The sequence below is a fragment of the Nannobrachium achirus genome, assembly GCF_963921795.1.
Source record: "Nannobrachium achirus genome assembly, chromosome: 9".
Classification (NCBI taxonomy): domain Eukaryota; kingdom Metazoa; phylum Chordata; class Actinopteri; order Myctophiformes; family Myctophidae; genus Nannobrachium; species Nannobrachium achirus.
In genome coordinates this window covers 43,380,696-43,406,628 of record NC_137818.1, presented here as the reverse complement: position 1 = coordinate 43,406,628, position 25,933 = coordinate 43,380,696, and the positions used below count along the sequence as shown (strand labels likewise).

Genomic DNA, 25,933 nt, shown 5'->3' with positions numbered 1-25,933 from the left:
TGGGTATTCAACTGGCAGCCCGCGTCCCTGGAGCAATTTTGAAGAAAAGAAATCCAATATTGTTTTTTTGTGGGGGCTAATGAAAGTTATAGGTATGTTTGCCCAATAGGCCAGTCAATCTAAGCTTAAAAGGGGCATGACCCAAAAGAAATTGCAATAGTAATCATTCAGGGTTTTTTATGATCCTTAGGGTCATCCAAAACACATATTAAAAATCTTCCAAAATATTCTTAGTGGATCAAGGTAAATTCAGGGGGTTCAAGTTTGGGTCCCTTCACTTACTATACAGGAAGAAATACCCCCCAAAAATCTTCTTTAAGTAGCATGTGAGGGGTCTAAATAGGGGGTTTTCATGATCCTGAATCCATTGCAAGCATTTGTTTTGCACGTAAAACATTCCTCTGGCCAAAAACGGACCCACAACACTATGGTATAGTGATGGTTTAGTGACGAGTCATCACTTTTCACACTTTTGTGGGTCCATTTTTAGCCCGAGGAATGTTTTTCGTGCAAAACAAATGCTTGCAATGGATTCCGAATCATGAAAAACCCCTAGTTAGACCTCTCACATGCTACTTAAAGAAGATTTGTTTTAGGCATCGTTTTCCTGTATAGTAAGTGAAGGGACCCAAACTTGAACCCCCTGAATTTACCTTGATCCACTAAGAATATTTTGGAAGATTTTTAACATGTGTTTTGGATGATCCTAAGGATCATAAAAAACCTTGAACCATTACTATTGCAATTTCTTTTGGGTCAAACCTCAGATTGACTGGACTACAAGGGCCCCTGAGAGCCAAGGGCCCCTGGCAACGCCCCCACCGGCCCAATGGTTAATCCAGCCTGAGACCACTTTACTACCTGTCAGAAACGCTCTCATAGTGTTTTGAAGTGTTTTTTTTTCTCCTATTTCTATTATTCTAGCCTTGAGAAAAAAAAGTAAATCTTAAGAGATCTGACATTTATTAAAAGAGCCTGAGAGGTGGTATAGTGGTCTAATGATCAGTCCTTTGGCTCAGAGGTGCCAAGTTCAATCCCCAGTCTTCCCAGAGTTCAATGATGCACTACTTTGGAATTTTCTATGCAAACATACATGGGTGACTCAAAATGTCTTTATAAATGCATTGGGTGCTCCCACAGTCTGAGTTATGGTAGCTCTGTTGGAAAAGCTATTGACTCATCATCAGAAGGTCATGGGGTCCAGCACCTCTGCATCTGAGCAATGGAAACTGATTTCTTGATTTTTCTCTCCTTTAAAGGGCCATTGGGCGCTTAAAGTTAAATATTTCAAAAACTACAAATTATTTCAAAGTAAAAATCTCAAGCATGCATGTCCACAGTAAGGTGGAATTTTTGAATTGTGAATGAAGTTGCTCGGTTAAAGTATGTAGGAACAGCGAGGTGCCAAAGTTTTCAGATTCAAGTTTTAAAAGTTAAATATCTCCAAAACTACAAAACATTTCAAAGTAAAATGTTCAAGCATGTGTGTCGGCAGTTAGGTGAATTATAAAATGTATGAATGGAGTTTCTAGGTGAACGTGTTTTTCTGAGGTGCACAAATCTGCCATTGAGCCCCATGTTAATTTTCCGAATTTTGTAAAGACCATCTCTAAAACCATGAAACATTGCAAATATTCATTTTCAGGCAAACATTTCCACAGTAAGCTGAACATGATAAAGTTTGAACAGTGTTTCTATGTGTAAGTTTGTAGCTCAAGTAGCCTGCCAAAGTTTGTACTTTTGACATTGACAATGCATTGGGCACTTAAAGTTAAATATTTCAAAACCTACAAATTATTTCAAAGTAAAAATCTCAACCATACAAGTTCACAGTGAGGTGGAACTTTTGAATTTTGAATCAAGTCGCTAAGTTAAAGTAAGGGGGTATTTGATTGTTCTGTATTTGAAAGTTGTGAGATCTAGCTCTCTCTCTAAAATCAAGGCGAAACACCTGAAAAAAGTGAATTCCATCAATGCCCATCAAGGTGAAAAAACCTCATGCAAATGAGGTCCAAGTCAGCCTAGAATCTCTCTATTACAGACAGATTGGCCTTCTAGAGGTTTGACTTGGACCTCATTTGCATGAGTTTTCTTTTCCTCCGGGTGTTTCGCCTTGATGGGACTCACTTTTCTCCGGGTGTTTCGCCTTGATGGGACTCACTTTTTTCTCCGGGTGTTTTGTCTTGATGGGACTGAGGTTGGACTCACTTTTTCCATGTGTTTTGCCTTGATTTTGGGACTCACTTTTTGGGGATTTTTTGGTATTTTGGGACTCACTTTTCTCTGGGTGTTTCGTCTTGATGGGACTCACCTTTTTCCAGGTGTTTCGCCTTGATTTTGGGACTCACTTTTTGCAGGATTTTGGGACTCACTTTTCTCCGGGTGTTTCGCCTTGATGGGACTCACTTTTCTCTGGGTGTTTCGTCTTGATGGGACTCACCTTTTTCCAGGTGTTTCGCCTTGATTTTGGGACTCACTTTTTTGGGGATTTTTTGGTATTTTAGGACTCACTTTTCTCTGGGTGTTTCGCCTTGATTGGGACTCACTTTTCTCTGGGTTTTCGTCTTGATGGGACTCACCCTTTTCCAGGTGTTTCGCCTTGATTTTGGGACTCACTTTTTGGGGGATTTTGGGACTCACTTTTATCCGGGTGTTTCGCCTTGATGGGACTCACTTTTTTCCAGGTGTTTCGCCTTGATTTTGGGACTCACTTTTTGGGGATTTTTTGGTATTTTGGGACTCACTTTTTTCCAGGTGTTTCGCCTTGATTTTGGGACTCACTTTTTGGGGATTTTTGGGTATTTTGGGACTCACTTTTTGGGGATTTTTTGGTATTTTGGGACTCACTTTTCTCTGGGTGTTTCGTCTTGATGGGACTCACCTTTTTCCAGGTGTTTCGCCTTGATTTTGGGACTCACTTTTTGCAGGATTTTGGGACTCACTTTTCTCCGGGTGTTTCGCCTTGATGGGACTCACTTTTCTCTGGGTGTTTCGTCTTGATGGGACTCACCTTTTTCCAGGTGTTTCGCCTTGATTTTGGGACTCACTTTTTTGGGGATTTTTTGGTATTTTAGGACTCACTTTTCTCTGGGTGTTTCGCCTTGATTGGGACTCACTTTTCTCTGGGTTTTCGTCTTGATGGGACTCACCTTTTTCCAGGTGTTTCGCCTTGATTTTGGGACTCACTTTTTGCAGGATTTTGGGACTCACTTTTCTCCGGGTGTTTCGCCTTGATGGGACTCACTTTTCTCTGGGTGTTTCGTCTTGATGGGACTCACCTTTTTCCAGGTGTTTCGCCTTGATTTTGGGACTCACTTTTTTGGGGATTTTTTGGTATTTTAGGACTCACTTTTCTCTGGGTGTTTCGCCTTGATTGGGACTCACTTTTCTCTGGGTTTTCGTCTTGATGGGACTCACCCTTTTCCAGGTGTTTCGCCTTGATTTTGGGACTCACTTTTTGGGGGATTTTGGGACTCACTTTTATCCGGGTGTTTCGCCTTGATGGGACTCACTTTTTTCCAGGTGTTTCGCCTTGATTTTGGGACTCACTTTTTGGGGATTTTTTGGTATTTTGGGACTCACTTTTTTCCAGGTGTTTCGCCTTGATTTTGGGACTCACTTTTTGGGGATTTTTGGGTATTTTGGGACTCACTTTTTTCCAGGTGTTTCGCCTTGATTTTGGGACTCACTTTTTGGGGATTTTTTGGTATTTTGGGACTCACTTTTCTCCGGGTGTTTCGCCTTGATGGGACTCACCTTTTTCCAGGTGTTTCGCCTTGATTTTGGGACTCACTTTTTGCAGGATTTTGGGACTCACTTTTCTCCGGGTGTTTCGCCTTGATGGGACTCACTTTTCTCTGGGTGTTTCGCCTTGATTGGGACTCACTTTTCTCTGGGTATTTCGTCTTGATGGGACTCACCCTTTTCCAGGTGTTTCGCCTTGATTTTGGGACTCACTTTTTGGGGGATTTTGGGACTCACTTTTATCCGGGTGTTTCGCCTTGATTTTGGGACTCACTTTTTGGGGGATTTTGGGACTCACTTTTATCCGGGTGTTTCGCCTTGATTTTGGGACTCACTTTTTGGGGGATTTTGGGACTCACTTTTATCCGGGTGTTTCGCCTTGATGGGACTCACTTTTTTCCAGGTGTTTCGCCTTGATTTTGGGACTCACTTTTTGGGTATTTTTTGGTATTTTGGGACTCACTTTTTTCCAGGTGTTTCGCCTTGATTTTGGGACTCACTTTTTGGGGATTTTTTGGTATTTTGGGACTCACTTTTCTCCGGGTGTTTCGCCTTGATTTTGGGACTCACTTTTTGGGGATTTTTGGGTATTTTGGGACTCACTTTTTTCCAGGTGTTTCGCCTTGATTTTGGGACTCACTTTTTGGGGATTTTTTTGTATTTTGGGACTCACTTTTCTCCGGGTGTTTCGCCTTGATGGGACTCACCTTTTTCCAGGTGTTTCGCCTTGATTTTGGGACTCACTTTTTGCAGGATTTTGGGACTCACTTTTATCCGGGTGTTTCGCCTTGATGGGACTCACTTTTCTCTGGGTGTTTCGCCTTGATGGGACTCACTTTTCTCCGGGTATTTCGTCTTGATGGGACTCACCCTTTTCCAGGTGTTTCGCCTTGATTTTGTTCCCCCCAAAACTTCTTAACAGAAATATAATATTTCCCTGTGTTCTGTTCCCTGTTTTCTTGTTCACCCGACATCCCAATGCATCTCACAATTACACACTATTTAGTAATTTACTACGCTTTTGGCATACTAAATATGATTTTAGACGGGGCCATGGAAATCATTAAGAAATGCTTAATGTTACTGCTTTGACATTCCTTGAATGTTTGTATTAACACAATGAATGTAAGATTATAGTAATTGATTTGATATTATGCAACAATATAGCCTTCAGCCTCATGATGATGAAGTCTCAGATGAAAGAAAAAGACCAGTTAAAAAAAAGAGAGTACTTTATTTAGTGCCGTTTCACTCAGCCAACATGATAAAGTAAAAGGTGTGAATATTTGCTACAATCAGTTTAACCAAACTTCCATTAACAAACTTGAGAAACATGCACTGATGTAACTCTAGCCGTTATCAGACACCAATCATTACTTTGCAAACATACTGTACAAACGTAAAACTTTGAAAAGCAGTTGCTCCAGCTATATCAATACTGATGTATCAATCAAACAGCATTGTTGGTCTCATCATGGTAACAACTGTTTAACAGACAAAAAGTGAAACACCTCAGGACTTTGGATTGCTTATGAACAAACCCCCAAAGTAGGAATATGGAAATGCACACAAAAACATCAGCAGTGAAATTACTTAAAAATTCTTAACTTGCATAACAAGTCTGCCCTGGCAGAGAACCTATGGTGCACAAGTCCTGCATGTACAGAAACCATTGTTACACAATTGAGAAGCCATGGATGACGTTGACAAATTACGTGGGACAATGTAGTTCATGCATAATATGGCTAATTGAGAATCACTAGAATGTGACAGCTGTGTAATTTGCCATTGTGAGCCACGTGGAACTGGTTTATCCTGCTATAGTAGCTCACCATTAGGTGTGTAGTTCTGTCTAGAATGGTTCTGAAAAGGTCAGATCTGTGCAGTTTTTAAGATAGTTGAAAGTGAAAGTCGATGTCCTAAAACACTGTGGACGAAATGAATCAATTGGACAATTAAAGACTCACTGAAGAGGCAGTGCTCAAATTAGCCACTGATACACCAAGCTAAAGCTCACACATTCCTATCATGAACAACCTTAAGACTACATTGCCGAGCAGTGTACTCGGCGTGCAAGCATTCTAAAATGTCACGGGCAACCATTCATTTAGACATTTTAACAAAATTGGACACACGTTATTAAGTGCAGCGTAAATTCATTGTCAAATAGCAGGAAATGTACAACAGAACACCCACATGCTAAAAGAAAACAGTGGGTTAAAATAACGTACACCCACCCACTCCAAATCCCTGTTAATAGTTCACTGCCTTTTTCTTCCTTTTAGTTTTGGTTCCCACGTGTGCGGTATGTGGGACACAAGCATAGCATAACGACGACACGTTTGAGTGACACCAGTAGAAAAGCAGTGCAAGGGCTAATCAAACAATCCAAGCATTACCACCATCCTCACCAATAGTTCTAAAAGCAAGCAAACTGCACACCAATCAATATAAATACAAAAAGAAAAAGTGTTATTCCAGGAAGTCTTTAGCAGTTGGCTAACGCAATCCACCTACAAAAGCTTTGGGTAAAGCATGCAAGCAGGATCATTCCAGCATTGGAGCAGTCCATTTAAAAAAAGTGAGAAACCAGCCTCATGAAAAGAGCTCCATTGTTGTTCGTCTAAAATGCTGTGTATTACAATAACAGTAATATCTACACACTACCTGAAATTTCATCGTATTGTGCATATAAACCTACTATTAAAAAGGAGAGAACAAAGACACTACAGCATCACTTGCGTGGTTCAAGCTACATTCCATTCAACCAAACAGCATTTTGTAATTATTGTGGCATCACATCAAAGTCATTCTCTGCAGATCTCAAGTTTACATTCATTTCTAATGACAGCATCTGTGATATTATGGCCCTGTGGTTACAGAAATAAGATGTTGAGGATCTACAACTGAAAATTAAGGACGTTACTTTCAACAATGTTTTGGACAAACACATTGCAGATGGTTTCTTGTCTTTGAAAAACAGAGAGATAACGACCTTGCCCTCAGGAAATGAGGAACTGATGTTGACCTTAGCTTGGGGTCAACAGAGTGCATTGACCCTGAGTGTATTAAATTCTTGCCTTCTTCTTTCCCCCCTCGGTAACATCAATACCATGCATAGAATTACCAGGCTTTACAGCACAACATGTTAACAAGTTGCTGGTGAAAAGAAATTAAATTAAAGTTAGAAAACAGCAGTTCATGGTTCGCGGTTCAAGCGTACAATATTGTTTATTATTAGGTCTGAATCACCAGCTGTCTTTTTTTTCTCTCTCTCAAACAAAACTTATTCAGACTCCAACTAATGCTTACGGACAGTTAGGGAGTTATGGCTGAACACAAATGCAATAAATATGCCAAATAGAAATCATAACGAATAATTTCTGCAGGGTAGAAAAAGGCTGTGGGCTAAACTAGCACCCTCAGATGGCACAAAAGGTGCTATAGTTAACATACAAAACAGTTGCATATCAAATTAAACTCCTACATCTTGATGCATCTGTATTGTCTCCATTTTGGGCATGCCACTATACAAAATTTCAAAAATAGTCGTAGCGCGTCACAATGTGATGCATTGAGCTTGAAAATCTTTCAAGTGGTTGAAGTGGTTAAAGGTCTGGCCATCTGAGAACTTGGTGGTTACACCTAGTTCTATTATGATGACTATTGCTGCTATACATCAGCACAGCTACAAAACTATTAAGCCATGGAAGGTACTGTATAAGACTTAGAGGACAATTACATAGATTACAAACAGTACTTGTGATTCATTCAGCTCTCGTTGTCTTTGGTAAGAAGTCATCTTAATAAAACCAGGCAAACATAGGCCAAGTTGGAAGCACTTTTCTAAAAGATACTTCAGAAGAGAGCTTGTATGAAAAACACTTTTTTTCCTTTTGAAAAATGAATTTGAACAGAATCCCCCCTCCCCCACACAAAAAAATACGTATATCTCAATTTCACCTAATACACTCAAATGTGCTGTTTTTGAATAAGGAATTCAATTCCTACATTATGTACTGTAAAGTGAAGGACAGTCCAAAAAACAAAGATTCCTGTACTGAAAAGGAGAAAAGCCCTTGTGTAGAACAGCGTGCTATAGATCAGTTCCTTGCTGGTCCAACAGCCTGTCAGACTTCATGCTGGTTTATGGAGAAGGAGAGTGAAGGATGGTACCCTTTAGTCAAAGAAGGATTGACTGTGGTCCGTGGGTGTGGTAAAAATAGGTACTAAGGCCCTAGTGTGACAATATGTTTTCACCCCCACCAAGTACACACACGTTTGTCCATACCGACGTGTTTTGATAGACTGGAAAATAGAAGAGGGCATCTCCAGGTTGCATGAAATTGCATGGACTCTTGACGATGACAAGAATCCTTGTCCATTCAGCGGGCAAAAGAATTGGAGCAATTCTCCATTTTTAACAAGCCAGAGAGACGGGCGAGTGCTCATTTCCACCCATGCTGGGGTCAAGTTCTTTACAGAACTGAGTTGTTAGGTTTTCTGTGGTGGTGGTATTATTGCTTCCACGCCAGTCTGGGGATCCAAATAAAAGGCGCTCATCGCTTCCCTGACTTCATGTAGGAGGGGATGGCCCCTCGTGCGGTGAGGCCTTCAAAGCGTTTGTAGGTGTAGTTGATGAACACCCAGTCTTTGTTCTTCAGGTCAGCCTCAGTCTGGTTGGATACCACTGGTGCGGCTGTAAGGGGAAACGAGAGGTTTAGGCCATGGCTACACGGAGCTGGATATTTCATATATCCCGGTTTTTCAGATATCCACATAGAAAAATATCTAGGTTCACACGGAGCTGGATATTTCATATATCCTGTTTTTTCAGATATCCACATAGAAAAATATCTAGGTCCACACAACAAAGATATCTAGGTCTAACAAGCACACACACAGTAAAGTCTTCAGAGATATCCGGGTTCCATGTCTACACGGATCCAGTGAATCGGATATTTTTCAATGTCTTCACTTATTTATCTGGTTTAAAAAATATCCAGCTTCGCGGCCGAAATATCCAGCTTCATGTGGCTGCAAGCCCCAACAGCACAAAAAAATGTCTAGCTTCAGAAATATCCAGCTCCGTGTAGCCATGGCCTTAGACTTTGGCCAACTGGGACAAGATTACAGCAGAATAAGGGATGTAATGCATTAAAGGGGAATTTCGGAGGAGTGTTTTTCTTATGGCAATCTGATGTTATTCCATCCATTAACAAGTGGTAGATGTGAAAATAAAAATAAAAACTCCCCTTTAAAATGGAAAACAAACAAGCTTGCAAACCTGTTGGCTGGAGGATGTCTGAATCAGGGAATTCGTCAAAGTTAGAGGTGTCGTCAATGCTTTTGATCTCTATAGGAATGGCGGCGGGTCTCTCTCTGGAAGCGTAAAACAAAGTAGAAAGAAACTGATCAAAGAACTTCTGTGATTAAAAGTATTATGGAGTAACATGATCTCTTGATCCAGACTTCACGCATTCAAGTACTTCTGTCTAAACAGTCTCTGTCATCATATTAGTCTAATTCTATATAGACTAATATGCATATTATTAGCAGAATTGGGAATTCAACATTTTATTTTAAAGATATTTTAAAATATATTTTCATGAAGGGAAGTGACAAGATTCGGTTTTCGGCTTCCAGGAGGTGTAGTTACAGAACATTCACTTTTGAATGCTAAGTACATTAGTCTTTGAGTGGAATAGGTGGAATAGGTGTCTGGCTCGAAAGACTCGAAGAACTGGAACAAAAAGTGTCTTTATGGAAACATTTAACTTTCACCAGTGTTGTGTTGCCGAGTTAGCATCGCAAAAAACACAAACCTGACCTCCATAACGTGACCTTCTAGTTGATGAATGTGTGAAAGCATCTTATGTCACATTATCATTAACCTAGACGAGTTACACACAGTGGTGAACAAAGTACTCAACACCAGTACTTTAGTCAAAGTAAAGCTGCACTGTCACTGGAGTACTTGCATTTAAAACATATTTTAGTATTGAAAAGTAGATGCTTTCAAAAATACTTTATTTTTAATATAAGTAAAAAACACTTTCAAATCAATAAATTACATTTACTTAGTAATATCAATGCATTACTGTGGAAATGTTCAATACTAGTGAAAACAGCAGATCTACAAGCTGCTATTTTCAACGTCAAAAAGAAAAATATTTGAAATGAAGTGGAGTGCAAGTCATCAAGTATACAGTACAATACTCAAGTAAATGTCATTCTTAAATGTCCACCACTGTCATTAACTCTCAAATACCTGGAACGCGCCCGAGTCGCGTTAGATTTGAACCACTTTAACCATTATTTTATGCTTTAACTATTGAAAAATAGCAGATATACAAGCTCACAGCGCAGCACCAAGTGCCGCGCTGCAAGCTTGTAGATCTGCTATTTTGAAAAATCGTGAAAATGCGTGCAAGTCTTTGAATATCTTTGACCTGATCTTTGACCCGACTTCCAAATCCTTCCTCTAAATCAGTGGTTCTCAAACCTTTTCATCTCAAGGACCCCCAAAATTACATGTATTTGGCCGCGGACCCCCATCTCAAAACATGTTGTTCCAGGGACCCCCCAGATGCAAATATTTGAGTTACAAATGTTCGCTCTTAAAAAGATATATTCAAAACATGCACAAAAATAGCAGATCTAAAAACTCGCAGCTGTGAGCTTGTATATCTGCTATAATTCTAGGCCTAAATGGGTTAACTTAGATGAGTTACACGTCAGCCTCACCTGATGTGGTCGTAGTCGACCCCTTCAAAGAAGGCGTTGCTCTTGATCTCTGCCACGTTGGTGGCTCCGATCCTGTGCTCCTCCTCACAGCAGAACCTACACACAACAGAGGGAGGACATCACATCTCATCAACTGACCCCAATATAAAGCCAGCAATAAAGCACATGCTTTTAAAATACTTTTCTTATTATTACTGATATTATTCGTGGCTGCTCAGATTAATGAATGAATGATCAGTTAACAAGTAACACGCCCTAATGGCAAGTGGCGACCGTAAGGTCAGAGCTTCTAAATAGGGCACAAACTTGTCGTCGTTTCTTATTGCATTGCTTGATCTGCTGTTGGAAACGGTCAGTGTAATGGAGGGGTGCATCTAGAACAAATAACAGGGCCTATTTGGAGCAGCTTGGTGCGTTGCATAGTTTTCTCTACCGTGTGTGTGTGTGTGTGTGTGTGTGTGTGTGTGTGTGTGTGTGAGAGAGAGATTGGGTAAATTTATGGGAATTACCATTTCTTTTACCATCTTTGATCAAATCCTACCTGAGGATGAGGTCCTTGGCCTTCTCTGAGATGGGAACCTCAGGAGGAAACGTCAGGGTTTCTCTCCAGTTCATCACCTTCCTGTAGGTCTCCTGGGGAGTCTCTGAGCAGAATGGAGGGTAGCCTGGAAAACAGCACAGCAACAGTACAGCTCATTGCAACCAACCAAATGACTCAAACCACAATTCAAGTTACTTAAAAAAAAGAAAAAATCTGAGAAACAATCTTCAATTTAGACAATTTTCTGACCTTGCCCCCCTGCCTAATCTAGAGAAAACTAAAACACTAAAACGGATAAAAAGAAAAAAGAAAAAAATAAGCCTTAAAAAAGCAATATAGCAATAATATTTAAAAATAATTGATAAAATAATATAACAAAATGTATAATCTGTACATTTAAAATCTTAAACTATAGAATGCCAGGTCAACAAATGAGCCTGGAATCTATATAAACAACATGCTGTATAAATGACATTTAACCTTTGCATAAGACCGCATTGTCGTCAAGGCTATGTCAACTTGTCAAGTGTTACGATAAAAACTTCGAAAATATAATAACCTTGGAACGCAACACACAATAAAACAGAAAACTGAAGCCGAACAGATCTAAAATCAGCTGCTGTCAAACGACTACATTTTCCAGGTCTGGAGATTTGTCACAATCTAATCGTTTTTTCCATGACAACCCATTCATTTCCTCCTTTTTAAAATGGGTGACTAGGAGGGATGAAGGTGTCAGAGTTTCCAGAGTTCAGAGATGACTCATTCCCATGGTGTTTCTTACCTATCAGCATCTCATACATGATGACACCCAGGCTCCACCAGTCACACAGCTTGTTGTACCCGTTTTGCATAAAGACCTCTGGAGCGATGTAGTCAGGTGTTCCCACGGTGGAGAAGGCCTGACAGAGAGGCAGAAGAGAAGAGGTATGATCATGAAAGAGCAGAACAGAGTGTGACCGAAGGCAGCAAAATGGCACAGTATGAATAACCTGTTTACTTATCCCCACTTAATGGGATATTTCACACACAAAAGAATCAGGCTTTTGGGAGCACCCCGAACAGTTTTAAAGTTGCTTGATTCAATATTTATATACCGGTATTTGATATTCATTTTATCAGACACGCTCCCTTCATATACAAACGTATCGCAACTTCAAACTCCATTTTAACCATGATCGAAAACACCTGTCCTTGGTTCTGGTGACCCATACTGCCCTACTAATACGTGAGGGGACAGTGTTTCTTCAAATTACTTTCTTTTGCCCTAACCCAGTGATGTCATTACGTGCGCATCCCGCATCAAAAACTCATTCAAGTCACCCAGGGACTCATTCATGTCATGGTCCTGGGGTCCCGGGGATGCGCCTCCATTGGAGTCCATGTTAAAATAATTTACCGCGTCGCTGTAAAAGAAAAAAAGAATTCCACAGACACCACCATTGTTCATGGGTGAAAGCATCCTACTTTACCCTACGTTAACACAAATAAAATCCACGTAGAAAGTCTTAAACAGGCGATAGAAACGTCAATGTTTTGATTCCACCGACGTCCGACGCCATTTTGCGCGCGTAAACTTTATATTGAGGACTCATAAAACTTTTCTGGGACCCATTTGAATGACCACCTGTGGGTCCCGGGACCCATTACATTGAAAACCTAGTAACATCACTGCTAACCACACTATCATTCTCTTCCAGCTTTAGGGAGGAACTTTTAGCCAATGAGGAACCAGCATTCTTGGTGACGTCACCTTTATGCACCTTCCTCATTGGCTAAAAGTTCCTCCATAAGGTTTTTACTGCCAGAATATTTTACTATCAGAATATTTTCAGACTTGTGACCCACCAGCTGTCTCCTGTTTCTCTTCCATGTCTCTGCTTTCCTCTTTGAGTTCATGTTCTGCATTGCTGTAAATAGAAATACTCATTAGTAATGGCCCTAACTAATGACTTTCTTTTATTTAATCTAGTTAAATTAATAGCTACACAACTATAATATGTAAAAGTAAATCAATTTAAAAAGGCAATATTTGTATGAAGCAAAGCAACTAACTGCCAAACCCATGCTTAACCATTTAGCATACAATAATATTCAACATTAATCACACATGGCAATCATTTGGAATGACACACCACAAGGGTGTCATGCATCTATATAAGTGGTTAGTATTTGAGATTATATTCAAATTTCAGAATCACACAGTGTGTTCTAGAACAATGGTTCCAACAGTGGGGTCCGGGGACCCCCAGGGGCCCGTGAGGGGCTTCCAGGGGCTCCGCAGCAAAATTAATTACTATAGCATGAAAATCCCTTTAATCAGATTTTTTTTCAACAGGTCGCAATGTGACACCTCTGGAAAAAAAAACTCAGAAAAAACATTTTGTTTTCACAAAATATTTTCAGCCGGGGGGCTGTGGACAAATAAGTATTAATTTGGGGACCTTGACATGATAAAGTTAGAGAACCACGGTTCTAGACAGGGTTAGTGTAAAGAGTAATGATTGGAACGTTTTTGCCTGACTTTGCTTACTGAGGTCACTGGGGAGGCTGTGGTTGAGGTTCTTGTAGAATTCGGTGCGGTGAGCCCTCTTCAGACCGGTGCACAGGCCAAAGTCAGACAGCTTTACGTGGCCCTGAAAAAAAAACACCAACGATCAGGTAAACCAGTGGTTCTCAAAGTGCGCTGTGGCCTTATATAAATCTGCTATTTTCGAAAGAATCTTGAAAGATTTGGAACAATTTGAAATATTTTGAAACGATACAAATCTTGTTCCCGACACAAAATATTTGATCAAATATAAACATCCTGCAATCCCAAAAGGAATAATCAATTCCATGTTAAACATCAACATCTGAGGGTCACCCTCAATGATTACTGGAAAAATATTTTTCTAATTTCAAAATATTTCCAGGAATTTCATGACCGTGGGAACCCTGTGTTGATAACATTTGATCGCAATAAAGTGTGCGGACATACATCTGGTGTGTTCAAGAGAGCACACACAGAGGTTCACAAAGTCTCCCTGAGATCCCCTCCCTGCTGAACAGGCGCTCTGACCAACCAGTAGGGGCCACTAGTGTCTGCCAGATTCCCAGCCACAAAATAATGTGCTCATTGGAGCTCCCAGCTAAGCTGGAGACAACAGTGCTGGGAACTGAACAACATGGGCCTCTGCGGTGGTGAACACAAGTGGTTCTTAAAGGGGGTCTGGGAGGACCCTCAAGGAAAACGAGTTAATACAGCAGTTTAAAAAACCCTCGTGTAAACGGTAGGAGACACAAAGGAGACTATTTGTGTCTCCTACCGGATACATGAGGGTATTTATTATCGTCACATTATTGACTTAGGAATTCAACAAAATCGAAAGAATATCCATGATGATTTCAAGTATCCATGGGGTGGGGGTGAACTATCCCTTTAACCCTATTTGCCAGACCCAGGGGGTCGGCCTACAAAAGGCTTTGTCGGTCTGTCGGTCGGTCGGTCGGTCACTCTTTTCCTCAGTGTGCCTGTGTTTGCCTCTGACTGCTCATCTGCCCCTCCCTTCCCTTGCTCGGCTGATTGCCTTGAGTGCCGTCACCTGTACAGGACCAGCTGAGTTGAGTTGGCTGACGAGCTGCTGACACTATAAATTCCTCAGCCCATCTACAAGCTCAGAAACTGTCCTGTCTCTGTCCTCTGTCTGTCTACCACCCCCCCCCCCCCCCCCTTCCCCATGGATCAACACCTTATCGTGGTGGGGAGGTTTGCGTGCCTTAAGGATCCCACGAGCTATACCAGCTGGAGTCTTGCACTCCTGCCAGCGTCACGCTTGCCGGACAGGTCAAAGGAGAGAGGCCAGACTAAGATTGATCCACCCCCCCCCCCCCCCCTTCCTTGCATTCTGATTTTCATTGCGGGTCTGGCAGAACCAGGTGACCTGGTCTAGTTTATGCTACAGCTACTCAAAAATAGTCTGATCTACAAGGTCACATGTCATATAGATCTGCTATTTTTGAAAACATTTGAGTAATCCTGAAATCCAAATCTATTTCACATGGGGGTCTGTGGCTTAATACACATTAATGCGGTTGTGTCCTTGACATGATAATGGTTGAGAACCACTGGGGTACAGTCAGTCACCAGGCTGATGTTCTGTGTATAACATTCTTACCCTGGAGTCCAGGAGCAGGTTGTCAGGCTTGATGTCCCGGTGGATGAAGCCCAGCTGGTGGATGGAGTCTATGGCCAGCACTGTCTCTGCTATGTAGAACTGGGTGGCCTCTTCTGTCAGAGTGTCCTTCTTCATCAGCAGGGTCATCATGTCACCTACAGCAGGTCAGGGCACAGCCATCAGTCTCATTCTGAATGACATTCTTTAAGATAAATATCTGACAATATGAACCACTTAAAACTGTATTTATTAAACCGTATATATTCTGTTGGCCATTACAGATAAAGTATCTAATCTTTAATGCGCAATATTGACTCTCGCATCAATTAATATTCACACTTAGATATTCTGTTCAATTGATTGATTGATTGTCTTTTTATTGATATGTGACAAATGACTGTGACGGCTTTGAAGAGCGACATGTCAATCATGATTGACACTGCTCTACAGCTACGGTATACCAAATCTCTTCTGATCTACAAGCTCACAATGCTTCACAACGTGCGGTGATGGACACTGTACTTATATACATGTGTATTATGAGCTGGTAGATTTTCAGGTTGTGACATTGGCACGCTACCAATTATAATCCTCTTTTAGAGAAAGACATGTTCATGCTATGGAATCCAAATGCCTGAAATCAGTTGTGGCAACTGAGAACTTTAATCATGTGTTCTGGTGAGGTTTCCTTCTCCAACGTTACCTCCAGGCAGGAACTCCATGATGAGGTAGAGGTTCATCTTGTCCTGGAAGCTGTAGAACATCTTCACCACCCACAGGCTGTCTGCCTCCACCAGGATATCCCTCTCGGCACGGATGTGACCCACCTAAACCAGTCGGTCAAACACACAATAAGCTCAACTCAGGGATTCCGCCAGACCAGTTCAGTCTAGGTGCACCACTGAGACTGACATTTAGTAGTGAGCTAAAATAACTTACAACTTGAGCTTATGGATCTGCTACTGTCACAACTTTCTAACATATAAAATAAAGCTTATGAATCATCAGAAAGATAATTCACCCAGAGTCCTAGTGTGTCACAGCAGACTGTGGGCATAGTTGGGCAAGTTAACAAGCTACAATAGCAGCCATGAGGAATGCATTCAATTGCACACTTAGCTATTGTCATATATCTTACACAATATAATACCATCCTATTCCGAGGATATTGTAGCTGGTGATAGCTACAGTTATCACCAGTGTATCCTTATGATAAGATGGTCTTCTCTGGCTGAGAGACACAATAATAATACCATTCTATGCTATTCCGGGGATATTGTAGCTGGTGATAGCTACAGTTATCACCACTGTATCATTATGATAAGATTGTCTTCTCTGGCTGAGAGACACAATAATCATTGGTGTAGCAATCCACGGTCCGCGGTCCATTTCTAACTCACTCCAGCTGGTTCTCCAGGTAACTATTGCCAGGTCTGACCTTGGCTTTGAAAGACTGCTTTTAGTATTATTTTTGCAGTAGACTCAAACGTGACCTAAAACAGAATAACTCCCATAAAGTTAGGAATATACAAAACCATCCATTACCTGGCTGTAACTATTCAAATCCTTTCTGTTGGATTTATATGGTTTACATTCTGGTTGTGTTTGCTGAATTTGACCAGTTTGCATTTTCCAAAGTGTAATCTCAGCATCATTTTAAATGAGGGTCACCCTCAATGATTTCTCTTGGAATCTTAAATAAAGGTTGACGTCTGTTGGTGTCTGTCGGGTGGATACCTTGTTATGTACAAAAATGTTACTTTTCAGGTAATTCGTGAAAAATGAAAGTAGGCAAAGAAGGGCATTCAAAAAGTTTAAGTATGGAGATACAAGGCTTCAGTCCACTGATATACAGTATAGAGGCACCACTCTCCGCAGTGCGCTGCCTCCTCACCTGTTCCTTTTCCAGCATGTCTGCCTTACGGAGGATCTTCATGGCGTACACGTGGCCTGTATCCTTCTTCTGAACTAGTCGCACCTAAAGGCAAACACATGGATACAACTGGGAGTTTAGCTAGAACTCCACACAGAAGGAAGCATACTACTACTACACTGTACTTTCTGCAGTTTTTCACAGCCAGGTTCTCTCATGTAGGACTAACAGTCGTAACATTAGAATGAAGGAGTTTTGCGACTCATTTCATCACACAACTCGGCCCCCAAGCAATATTTGGAGCTCCAACAATGGCAGCTTACAAAAATGTATCAATCATCATGGCACACTCGCAACTAAAATGTTGCATGTTTCAACTTTACCACTAGTATCATAGCTATTCATCATCTCTAGGGATTTGCTACCATATTATACAGTCCAATTATTTCATCCCTATAGTTATGATCACCGATACAAGCTCATGAAAAAAGGACAAAGACTAGACATCTTGTCTGAACTCTGAACTGGTTAGTGATTTTGGGAAACTGTATCACTCTTGTTATGCGCTTGGCTCACATTTTCAGCTGGCTCAGTTTCCAGTTGTGCCATGAATATTTCAGTGTAACATCAGTGTACTTTGACCTAAAAATGCATACATTCAGGTTACACTAAGTTCACTGTCAGTCAAGTTTATTCTTTCACTGTGTCAGAGATAAGTTGGACCTACAGAAATTATTTCACACTGCGTTTCTGTAAACAGGTTCTCACCTCTCCAAAAGCTCCTCGGCCAATCACCTTGAGGGACTCAAAGTCCTCCAGGCCGAGCCGGGTCCGTTTCAGGCGTAGGAACTCTGTCTCTTTCCTTGCATGTTGAGAACGCCGGATACGTTTCTACAAGCCCACAGAGCAATAATTGTATAAATGTCATTCTTGCAATTCTATCCAAAATTGAAAACCCACAAGCATCGAGAAACCTTTGCAATTTTCTCCTGTTGCTGTAGCAGGCAACAGAACCATTCCTTTTGTGTTTGTAAGTATGCCTATGAGAGCTGTGTACATCTTGCTGTGACTTGTTCTGATACATAGCAGAATACACAGATGATTCTCTCTCACCGACTCTGAGTAAATGTATCCTTCAACATTTAACAGTGTATGCAGTTGGTTTAAATAGCCCACAGCCTGCACCATGTTCCCAGAGTTAAGTTAACAGCAGGACGACAGCATTTCCTGAAAACTATCTATCAGCTAAGAACATGCATGCTTGAAAATTCATCATAGAACGTTATTGCTCAACCATATTGGCATATTCACACAGTGCCCATTTTGTTATGTCATTTTGGGGGGATGGAATGCTGGAATGGGGAACTGACACCAGTCCACCACAGTTACACAAACCTCTAGGGAGAAAAACAACCCTGCAGCACAAGGTAATTACAATGAGTTATCAGTGGATCCTTATTTGAAAAGAGGTGCTTCACTCTCACCTCTTCATCAGCCAAGCCTTCTTGATCCATCACTTTCTCCAATTTCTGCTGCCTAGAATACAAGAGCACATACAGTACATGCATAAGAGTCTTGATCCAAAACAGAAACTTAAGAGTTGAGTCAAACTACTGCTAGTTTCATTTCTAGCATTGCTCTGGGTCCCTAGGACTAGGGCTGGGCAATTAACAAAAATATATTGAAACCAATATTTAGAACCATTAATTGACTTAAGGTTAATCGATTAACCGAATCAACATTCTTCAACAATAAATTCTAAAAGATGTATTTTTATAATCAACGAAATCGATTAACAACTCTGTATTTTATTTCAATTCTGTATTTTACTTCAAAAAATCTATCTGCTATTTTCACTTTTAATTAAATATAATATATAAATAATCATTTGTTAATCAACAGCATTTAGGTAAACATTTGAAATAATTGTGATTGCTTTAAAGTCACCCCACGTCCCTCCCTAGTACCATTCCTAGCACACCAGAGATATGCAGTTGGTAGGAACGTTCTCCCCATTAAGGCAACTATTTTAGTTTAAGGGCTTTGTAGCTCCCCTGTTCTTCATCAACAACTCTGATAATGAAGTGAGGCCTCCAACAACAGCGGATAAGCCTCTAGTGTTGTTCCAGAGCCCAAGAGGGTTTGCTTGACTGTCACTTCTTTCTAGCGTCTCGTTTACGGTAGTTTACCAACTTCCTATTACAACCAACTGCTGCACACACACGAACCACACCCTCCCACTAGCATCAACTGAACTAGCATTGCTCAACGCCAAGCTATTCCAGTGTACACTGACTGTTTCACCCCTGCCTGACTCATGCATGGGAGCATTTCTGGTTTTGTGGTCATTTAAACACAGGGTTGGTTCCACATATAGTCACGACTAGACTCACGGCACATTCAACAACATAATCCTCTCAGCTGGCTAATTTACCCCTCATGTTTACATCGTCAGACTGTATATTTAGGTCAGGTCTATAATGCATTATACGTAGGGATGGGACGATAAGCGATATTATCGTTTATCGTGATAATCGTATCGTGGAGATTTAATTTATCGTGATATCCACCGTCATGCACTGGGATCAATTCACCTTTTATTTGCCCAAGCTGCATATCCGGTACCACTTAAACCCTCTATAGGTAAAAGGTACTTATAATATACGTACTTGATACAGACTTTTTTTTCACTCTATCAAACGTCTTTGCCAAAAAATAGCCGATCTACAAGCTCACAACGCGTCACAAGCTTGTAGATCGGCTATTTTTTGGCAAATGTTCCACCACAGGATAATGGATTTTGATCATCACGATAATATCGTAAATCACGATTTCTTTTGTCACAATAATCGTGATATGAGATTTTCATATCGTCACATCCCTAATTATAAGCACATTTATTATGATTTATAATGCACTAATAAGGCATTATGACACTTGTGCATAATGCATTATAAGCTCAGTGGAACTGCACATTATAACTAGCATTATGACTTATGTAGTGCATATGAACGGTTGTCATTACACTTATAAGTTGTTATGCATAATTGTACACATTTATAATGAGTCTTATGAAGCGTTATCATAAATGTGATTATAAGTATTATAGACACAACCTTTAACTAAAGTGTTACCTGGCAGCTACTGTTGGTTACTGTCCAAGAGCTAAAATGATTGAGCCAAGATGGGGTTGTCAAAGAATTCTACGAATATTCATTTATCTTGAAAAGAGCATTGCTTCCACTAGCCTCAAACAGGAACATGACCCTCCATATACTCCATATAAGAAAAGCAGATCATGTATCTCCATTCTCCACCTTACTCATTACAGTGTGAATTCAAGTGTAACATTAGCACAGTGCCTGCAATAGGCAGATATATGATATATATTAAGGCTATATGACATATAAGGGAGAATATTAGCATTAAGAGTTTGTGGTCTCTATTCACAGTTTCTAGTTGAACCAATGCATACTGTACACAGTAAACTTCTCCATTTTTAACTCTGCAAATGTAAAATATGTTGAGTTAAATGATCAGAAGGGCTTAAGTTTTACTGTGGTGTACACATCGGTATGGACAGGAGTAGGCAAAGCCATCAAGCCACACATATGAACTTTCATTTATACACCCTAATTATATTGACAGCGTTTCAATCTCCTATAGCAGTGGTTCTTTCATGTCAATGACCCCCATCTGAAAATATTGTGTGCCAGAGTTATTAAAATGTATAACGGTTCCAAATATATAATCTTTTGTATTTTCTGATTACTTACTTATAATATACAAGTACATAAACACAAATGCAAGAAGACAAAAGTTGAGTAAATGAATCTGCCTTTTCCCGATCCAAAATTGCAGCTCCTCCAATGAGCGCGGGGGGTGGGGGTGGGTTTAACGAATATCCAATCCGCACAGCAATTGAAATGATTACATTTCAGGAAGTTCACACACCAGGCAGGCGCACACGCACACGCACTTTCACCCAGCTGTTAATGTTGATTACATGTTTCTGGTCTCAGTTCTGTGTGGAAGCAGCCACTGGCGCGCGCACGCACACACACACACACACACACACGCGCGCGATCACCGTACATCGCGATTACACGCTTGCACAAAAGTCCCTCCCCCAGAAATCGTTCAGACGGGGCACAATGTCAGACTCAAGCGTCAGCTGAGTCTGAAATCAGGCTAGTGATTTCATGCACTTTCCTCTCTTATAAAGTGAACCCACACTTGTGAGGAGTTACGCTGCCTGCCGCACTAACATTAGCTCCATCTCACTCGAAGGACGCTAGCGTTCTGATCCTAGATCAGCGGGCGTAGAGCCTGCTCTGAGAGGGCGAATCCACCTCACTCACACATGTAGCGAGACGTCACCACACCACAGTCGCTTGCAATGCACACAGTTGGGCCAAATGAACGCCCATCTCTAGCCCAGTCCATAAAACACCAGAGATGGTGAGACATTACCTCATTTCCCGTTCCTCGTGCTGGGCGATGAGGTTGCTGTAGAAGTTCTCCAGCGTTACTTTGGCCATGGTCACACGCTCCTTGGTGTGGTTACTCATTGAGGAGCAGGAACTCTGGCCCGTCATCGCCATGGTTACCTGGAAGGAACCCAAAGAGTACAAACTTAGCCTGACGACCCTCACAGCTGATATATTGCTCTAAAGAGAAATGACAAAGAAAGGAACTAGTGTTAAAAAATAACCCTTCTAGTGTCGCAGGGCTCTTTCCTCAGTACACTGATTGAAATATCAACCTTGAAAGTATGATGCTTATTAGCATTTATCTTTCATTGCAACACACAGTATTTTTGAAACAGTAAGCTCAGGAGTCAGGACTTGAACATGACGTTTTTGATTGACTGACTCATTGATTGATTGACTAACTATATACCATCTCTTCAGCATCTAATAAGGTAACTCCATGACCATTAGTCTAGTGGTTTTCACATGCCTGACAACTGGTCATGGTTCACAGTGTATTGGTCAAAGATGGGATGGGGGTCAGGGCCGGGCAGACCTGACACAGCACTAGAATAAGAACACACTGAGAACACTGTCTGAGCCATCTTGATATTTCTCTAAATGTCAGACAAGGCAATTCAAGTATAGAATGCTTGACTGGTGGACACTAAAATATATATAAATATAAGACTAATATGCGTTCAAGAGCAAGTTGCTATACCGGTCCGGTATGTATTTTTCTGCTGACATAAGCAGGAAAAAGGCAATTGCTTATTTTTATTTTTTATTTTATTATATTCAGACAGCTAACCATGCTTCCTAAAGAAATGTCTCTGTGACACTTACTGGGGCCACAATCTGCCTCCAAAACTATTATTTTTATCTGTCATTGGTCGATAGACAGATAGCCTGTCCTGTCAGGGTCCAATCAGGACCGCCTCTTGTTCGGATTGGTTAGACCTGTCTGTCAATCCTTTTAGCCCCGGGTCGGCTGGTTCATGCACCAATGAGCTGCTAGTGACAGAGCTTCTTACAGATAGAATAATAGTTTTGGAGGCAGACTGCGGCTCCTAGAAGCGCCACAGAGACTAGATTTTTTAGGGGGAAATTGTTAGCAGCCTGAATATAATAAAATAAAAATAAGCAATTGCCTTTTTCCTGCTCATGTCAGCAGAAAACTACATATAGCAACTACTGTGACACAGCCGAGAGAATAATACTGAGACAGTGCAGTTATGAATTGATCAGTAATTGTTCCAGATGCTGATGCTTGCAGGAACAGGAAGACTGAGCCTGGGTTTTATGATGTTTGCTGTCCAATGTGGCTCTAACTATAACTGAAACGTAGCCAAATGCTGTGGTGGCTAGGTTTGTTACGATTATTATATAAATCACAATTATTTGAGGTAATAGCAAGTTTTGCATAATCGTCAGAATGATTCGTTTCCATTCATCTAAATGAATCAGTTGAAGAATAGCGAAAATAGCCTTGCTACCTGGCTGCTCACAAAATGTCGCATTGTTACGCGTATGCCCGCTATCAAATTATGAAATGCATGGGCTGTTTTGGCCATACTACATTATTCATTTGTTACGATTGTAGCGGTCATTGCGATCATTTCTGTTCTGTGTATATTAAAGTTGTTTGTCATATCTATCTATTTTTTGTTTACAAAGCCCCTAATAGGCAAACATAAATGCCATGTCTGTTATATGTTCCAATGTTCAATACCACAATACAATGTATTACAAATTACAATAATGTGTGTACAATTAATCGTCCGCTAAAATGTCACAACCCAAGCTGTGACGATAACAAGTCAGTACTAAAAGGATGATGTGTGAGTGAGCCCATTAAGATCCCACATCAATTAATAATGTTGTCCATTATAACCACAGCATGGAAAAATGATCCTGTGTTTACACTGTGTCTTGTTTTGCTCATGGTGTGAAATGGAGATAACGACTACACAAGTAGGGGTATGCATACAGGGGCGTCACAAGGGGTAGGAAAGTGGGACTGAGTTACTAGGGCCCAAGGTGGTGGAGGGGCCTTAATTATTTTATACTTTTAGCTATTGAAAAATAGCAGATATACAAGCTCACAGCGCGGCACCGAGTGCCGCGCTGCGAGCTTGTAGATCTGCTATTTTTGAAAAGTCGTGAAAATGTGTGCAAATCTTTGAATATATATGTATTTGTTAAGCGAACATTTGTAACTCAAATTTTGCTTCTGGGGGTGTCCCTGGAAGTCAATATTTTGAGATGGGGTTCCGTGGCCAAATACATACCATTTTGGGGGTCCTTCACATGAAAAGGTTTGACTCCACTGACATAGAAACATAGGTTTTTCAAAAAAAAACAGAAGGATTTGAAATATTCAAAGATTTTCATGATTTTTCAAAAATAGCAGATCTACAAGCTCGCAGCGCGGCACTCGGTGCCGCGCTGTGAGCTTGTATATCTGCTATTTTTCAATAGTTAAAGCACAGGGGCCCCGCAGTGAATCCTTACCCAGGGCCCAGAATTTGGTGTGACGCCCCTGTATGCATAGCTGTAGCTTAGCCCAGCAAATGCTACATTTCAACATCAATTCAATGACTAACATCTAGGAAACGTAATGCCAGGGAAGTGGAATTTCTGTAAAAACATAAAACAAGCTTTCAAATATACGATGAACAGTGCAGTAGTTCTGTAGGACAATGTGTTAATCAATAACTGACCTTCTTGACCGTGATCCTTGACCTTATGGCCACCAAATTGCACCATATGTCAAATATTGAATTAGAGATATCATAGTTTCATCATGGCCAACTGTGAGTTTTTTTTTGGGGGGGGGATTATGTGTATTGAGTGACTGCAATACAGATATACAATACAATAGTGACAGTGTTATTACAGTTTAGAAAATGCTTCTCAGTTCAACTAATAATGATGTCTTGCAACAAATAACTATAGGATTGGTTTATTTAGAGGCAGTATTATAAGCAACATGGTCAGAACTTAGGCCAATCTTATGAGTCTTAACATATAAGATTACTGTACGAATAGGGGTGCAACAGTTAACGAAACAATCTAAAATAATCTATAATTTAAATTAAAATAATTAATATTCTAACCCTTTTCTAGCCATATCATTACAGAGGAAAAGTTTCAAAAAGTGTCAAAAGTGAAAATAACCAATCTTGCCATACTTTTTGCATTCAAGCATAAGAGAGAAACAGCAATGTGGACATGGAACAAACAGAGTAGACCAGTGGTTCCCAAACTTTGTAGCCTGTGACCCAAAAGAGAAATTATTCGCCCAGGACAGGACCCAAACTTGAAAATAGCAGATCTACAAGCTCTCAACTCTTAATTATATTATTATATTTATGGAATTTCTTAGATGTGTTAGCTTGTTTGTTTGAAAATCTATATAATTATTTAAAAAGATATTTCTAAATAATTATATTTCAAAAAGTGTTCCCATCTTTTGAAATATACATATTTTACTCGAGTCGTGAGTGACCCTTAAAAATTGGTCCGTGACCCACAAATGGGCCCCGACCCACTGTTTGGGAAACCACAAGACAGCCTACACTCACAGCAGGGTTGTGACGCCAATAATAAGGTTGCGGGTTCGATTCCCGTCCATAAACGAAACCAGCGAGCAAGTTTCATCATCAAGCGACAGACAGCCTACAGCTGGACAAAGTTGTTGGGTGAGATAGATAGCTACGTCAACAGATAGCTTTAGTTTGGACTGGAGAAGAAAGAGGAATTTTCCACATAAAGGTTTACGCGACTTCAAGTGTTTCTGTGTGCATTTTAACATAAACCCAACTTCATAACCACTCGCTTGTTAGCTAAAGCTGTTGGAGTTGGCTAACTTTAGCTGCGCTAAAAGGGAAAAACTTAACCAGCCAGACACATTAGCTACTAAGCTAGCATGGCTAACTTGCCTTCAACACTGGCTTTTTGCACTTGTACTGCGGTTATAAACTCGTTGTTTTTGAACGACTGGCTTAAGACAAAGCCCGACGTGTTGCCGTTCTTCCCCAGCTGTTTGTTTTTAACGCATATAGTTTGATCTTTTGTTCTCTTACCCTCGAAGGACCTCTTGTCTGTTGATGTGTGTGGATCAGCCTGCTACACTCTGTTCGTTCGTCTATCTGTCTGTCTGTGACAGTCTGTCTGCCTGAGTGCCTGTCTGTGTGTCTGTCTGCCTATTTCTGTCTCGGATACCAAGACGCCCCCGGTGGACAAACACCGCAAATGCAAAATACCTTTTCCCCCCCTTAAAGGAGCACTTCACACATTTTCAACCTGTTCTTCATTATTAGATGGCATAGGCCTAATCATGGCACAATGTATTTTCTGGCTGATATTAGAGATGTTACTTGGAATGTTGACGGAT

General features: G+C 40.7%; 1 protein-coding gene across 2 annotated transcripts; it reads right to left on the bottom strand.

Annotated features, from left to right (window-relative positions):
- Positions 1–4,958: 4,958 nt before the first annotated feature.
- Positions 4,959–25,692, bottom strand: LOC308291118 (serine/threonine-protein kinase 38). 2 transcript variants are annotated; one of them, XM_080733054.1, is made up of 14 exons: positions 25,623–25,692; positions 21,536–21,672; positions 18,547–18,598; positions 17,831–17,953; positions 17,084–17,167; positions 15,893–16,016; positions 15,190–15,344; positions 13,557–13,668; positions 12,881–12,942; positions 11,817–11,934; positions 11,033–11,156; positions 10,492–10,587; positions 9,032–9,126; positions 4,959–8,443 (listed from the first exon to the last, which is right to left on the bottom strand). In XM_080733054.1, the coding sequence occupies exons 2-14, from the start codon at positions 21,664–21,666 to the stop codon at positions 8,304–8,306; spliced, it is 1,416 nt and encodes a 471-aa protein (XP_080589180.1). In that variant the 5' UTR covers positions 21,667–21,672; positions 25,623–25,692; the 3' UTR covers positions 4,959–8,303. The 2 variants fall into 2 exon arrangements, with proteins under 2 accessions (XP_080589180.1, XP_080589181.1); XM_080733055.1 differs by having other exon boundaries at positions 13,566–13,668.
- Between the last annotated feature and the right edge of the window lie 241 nt (positions 25,693–25,933).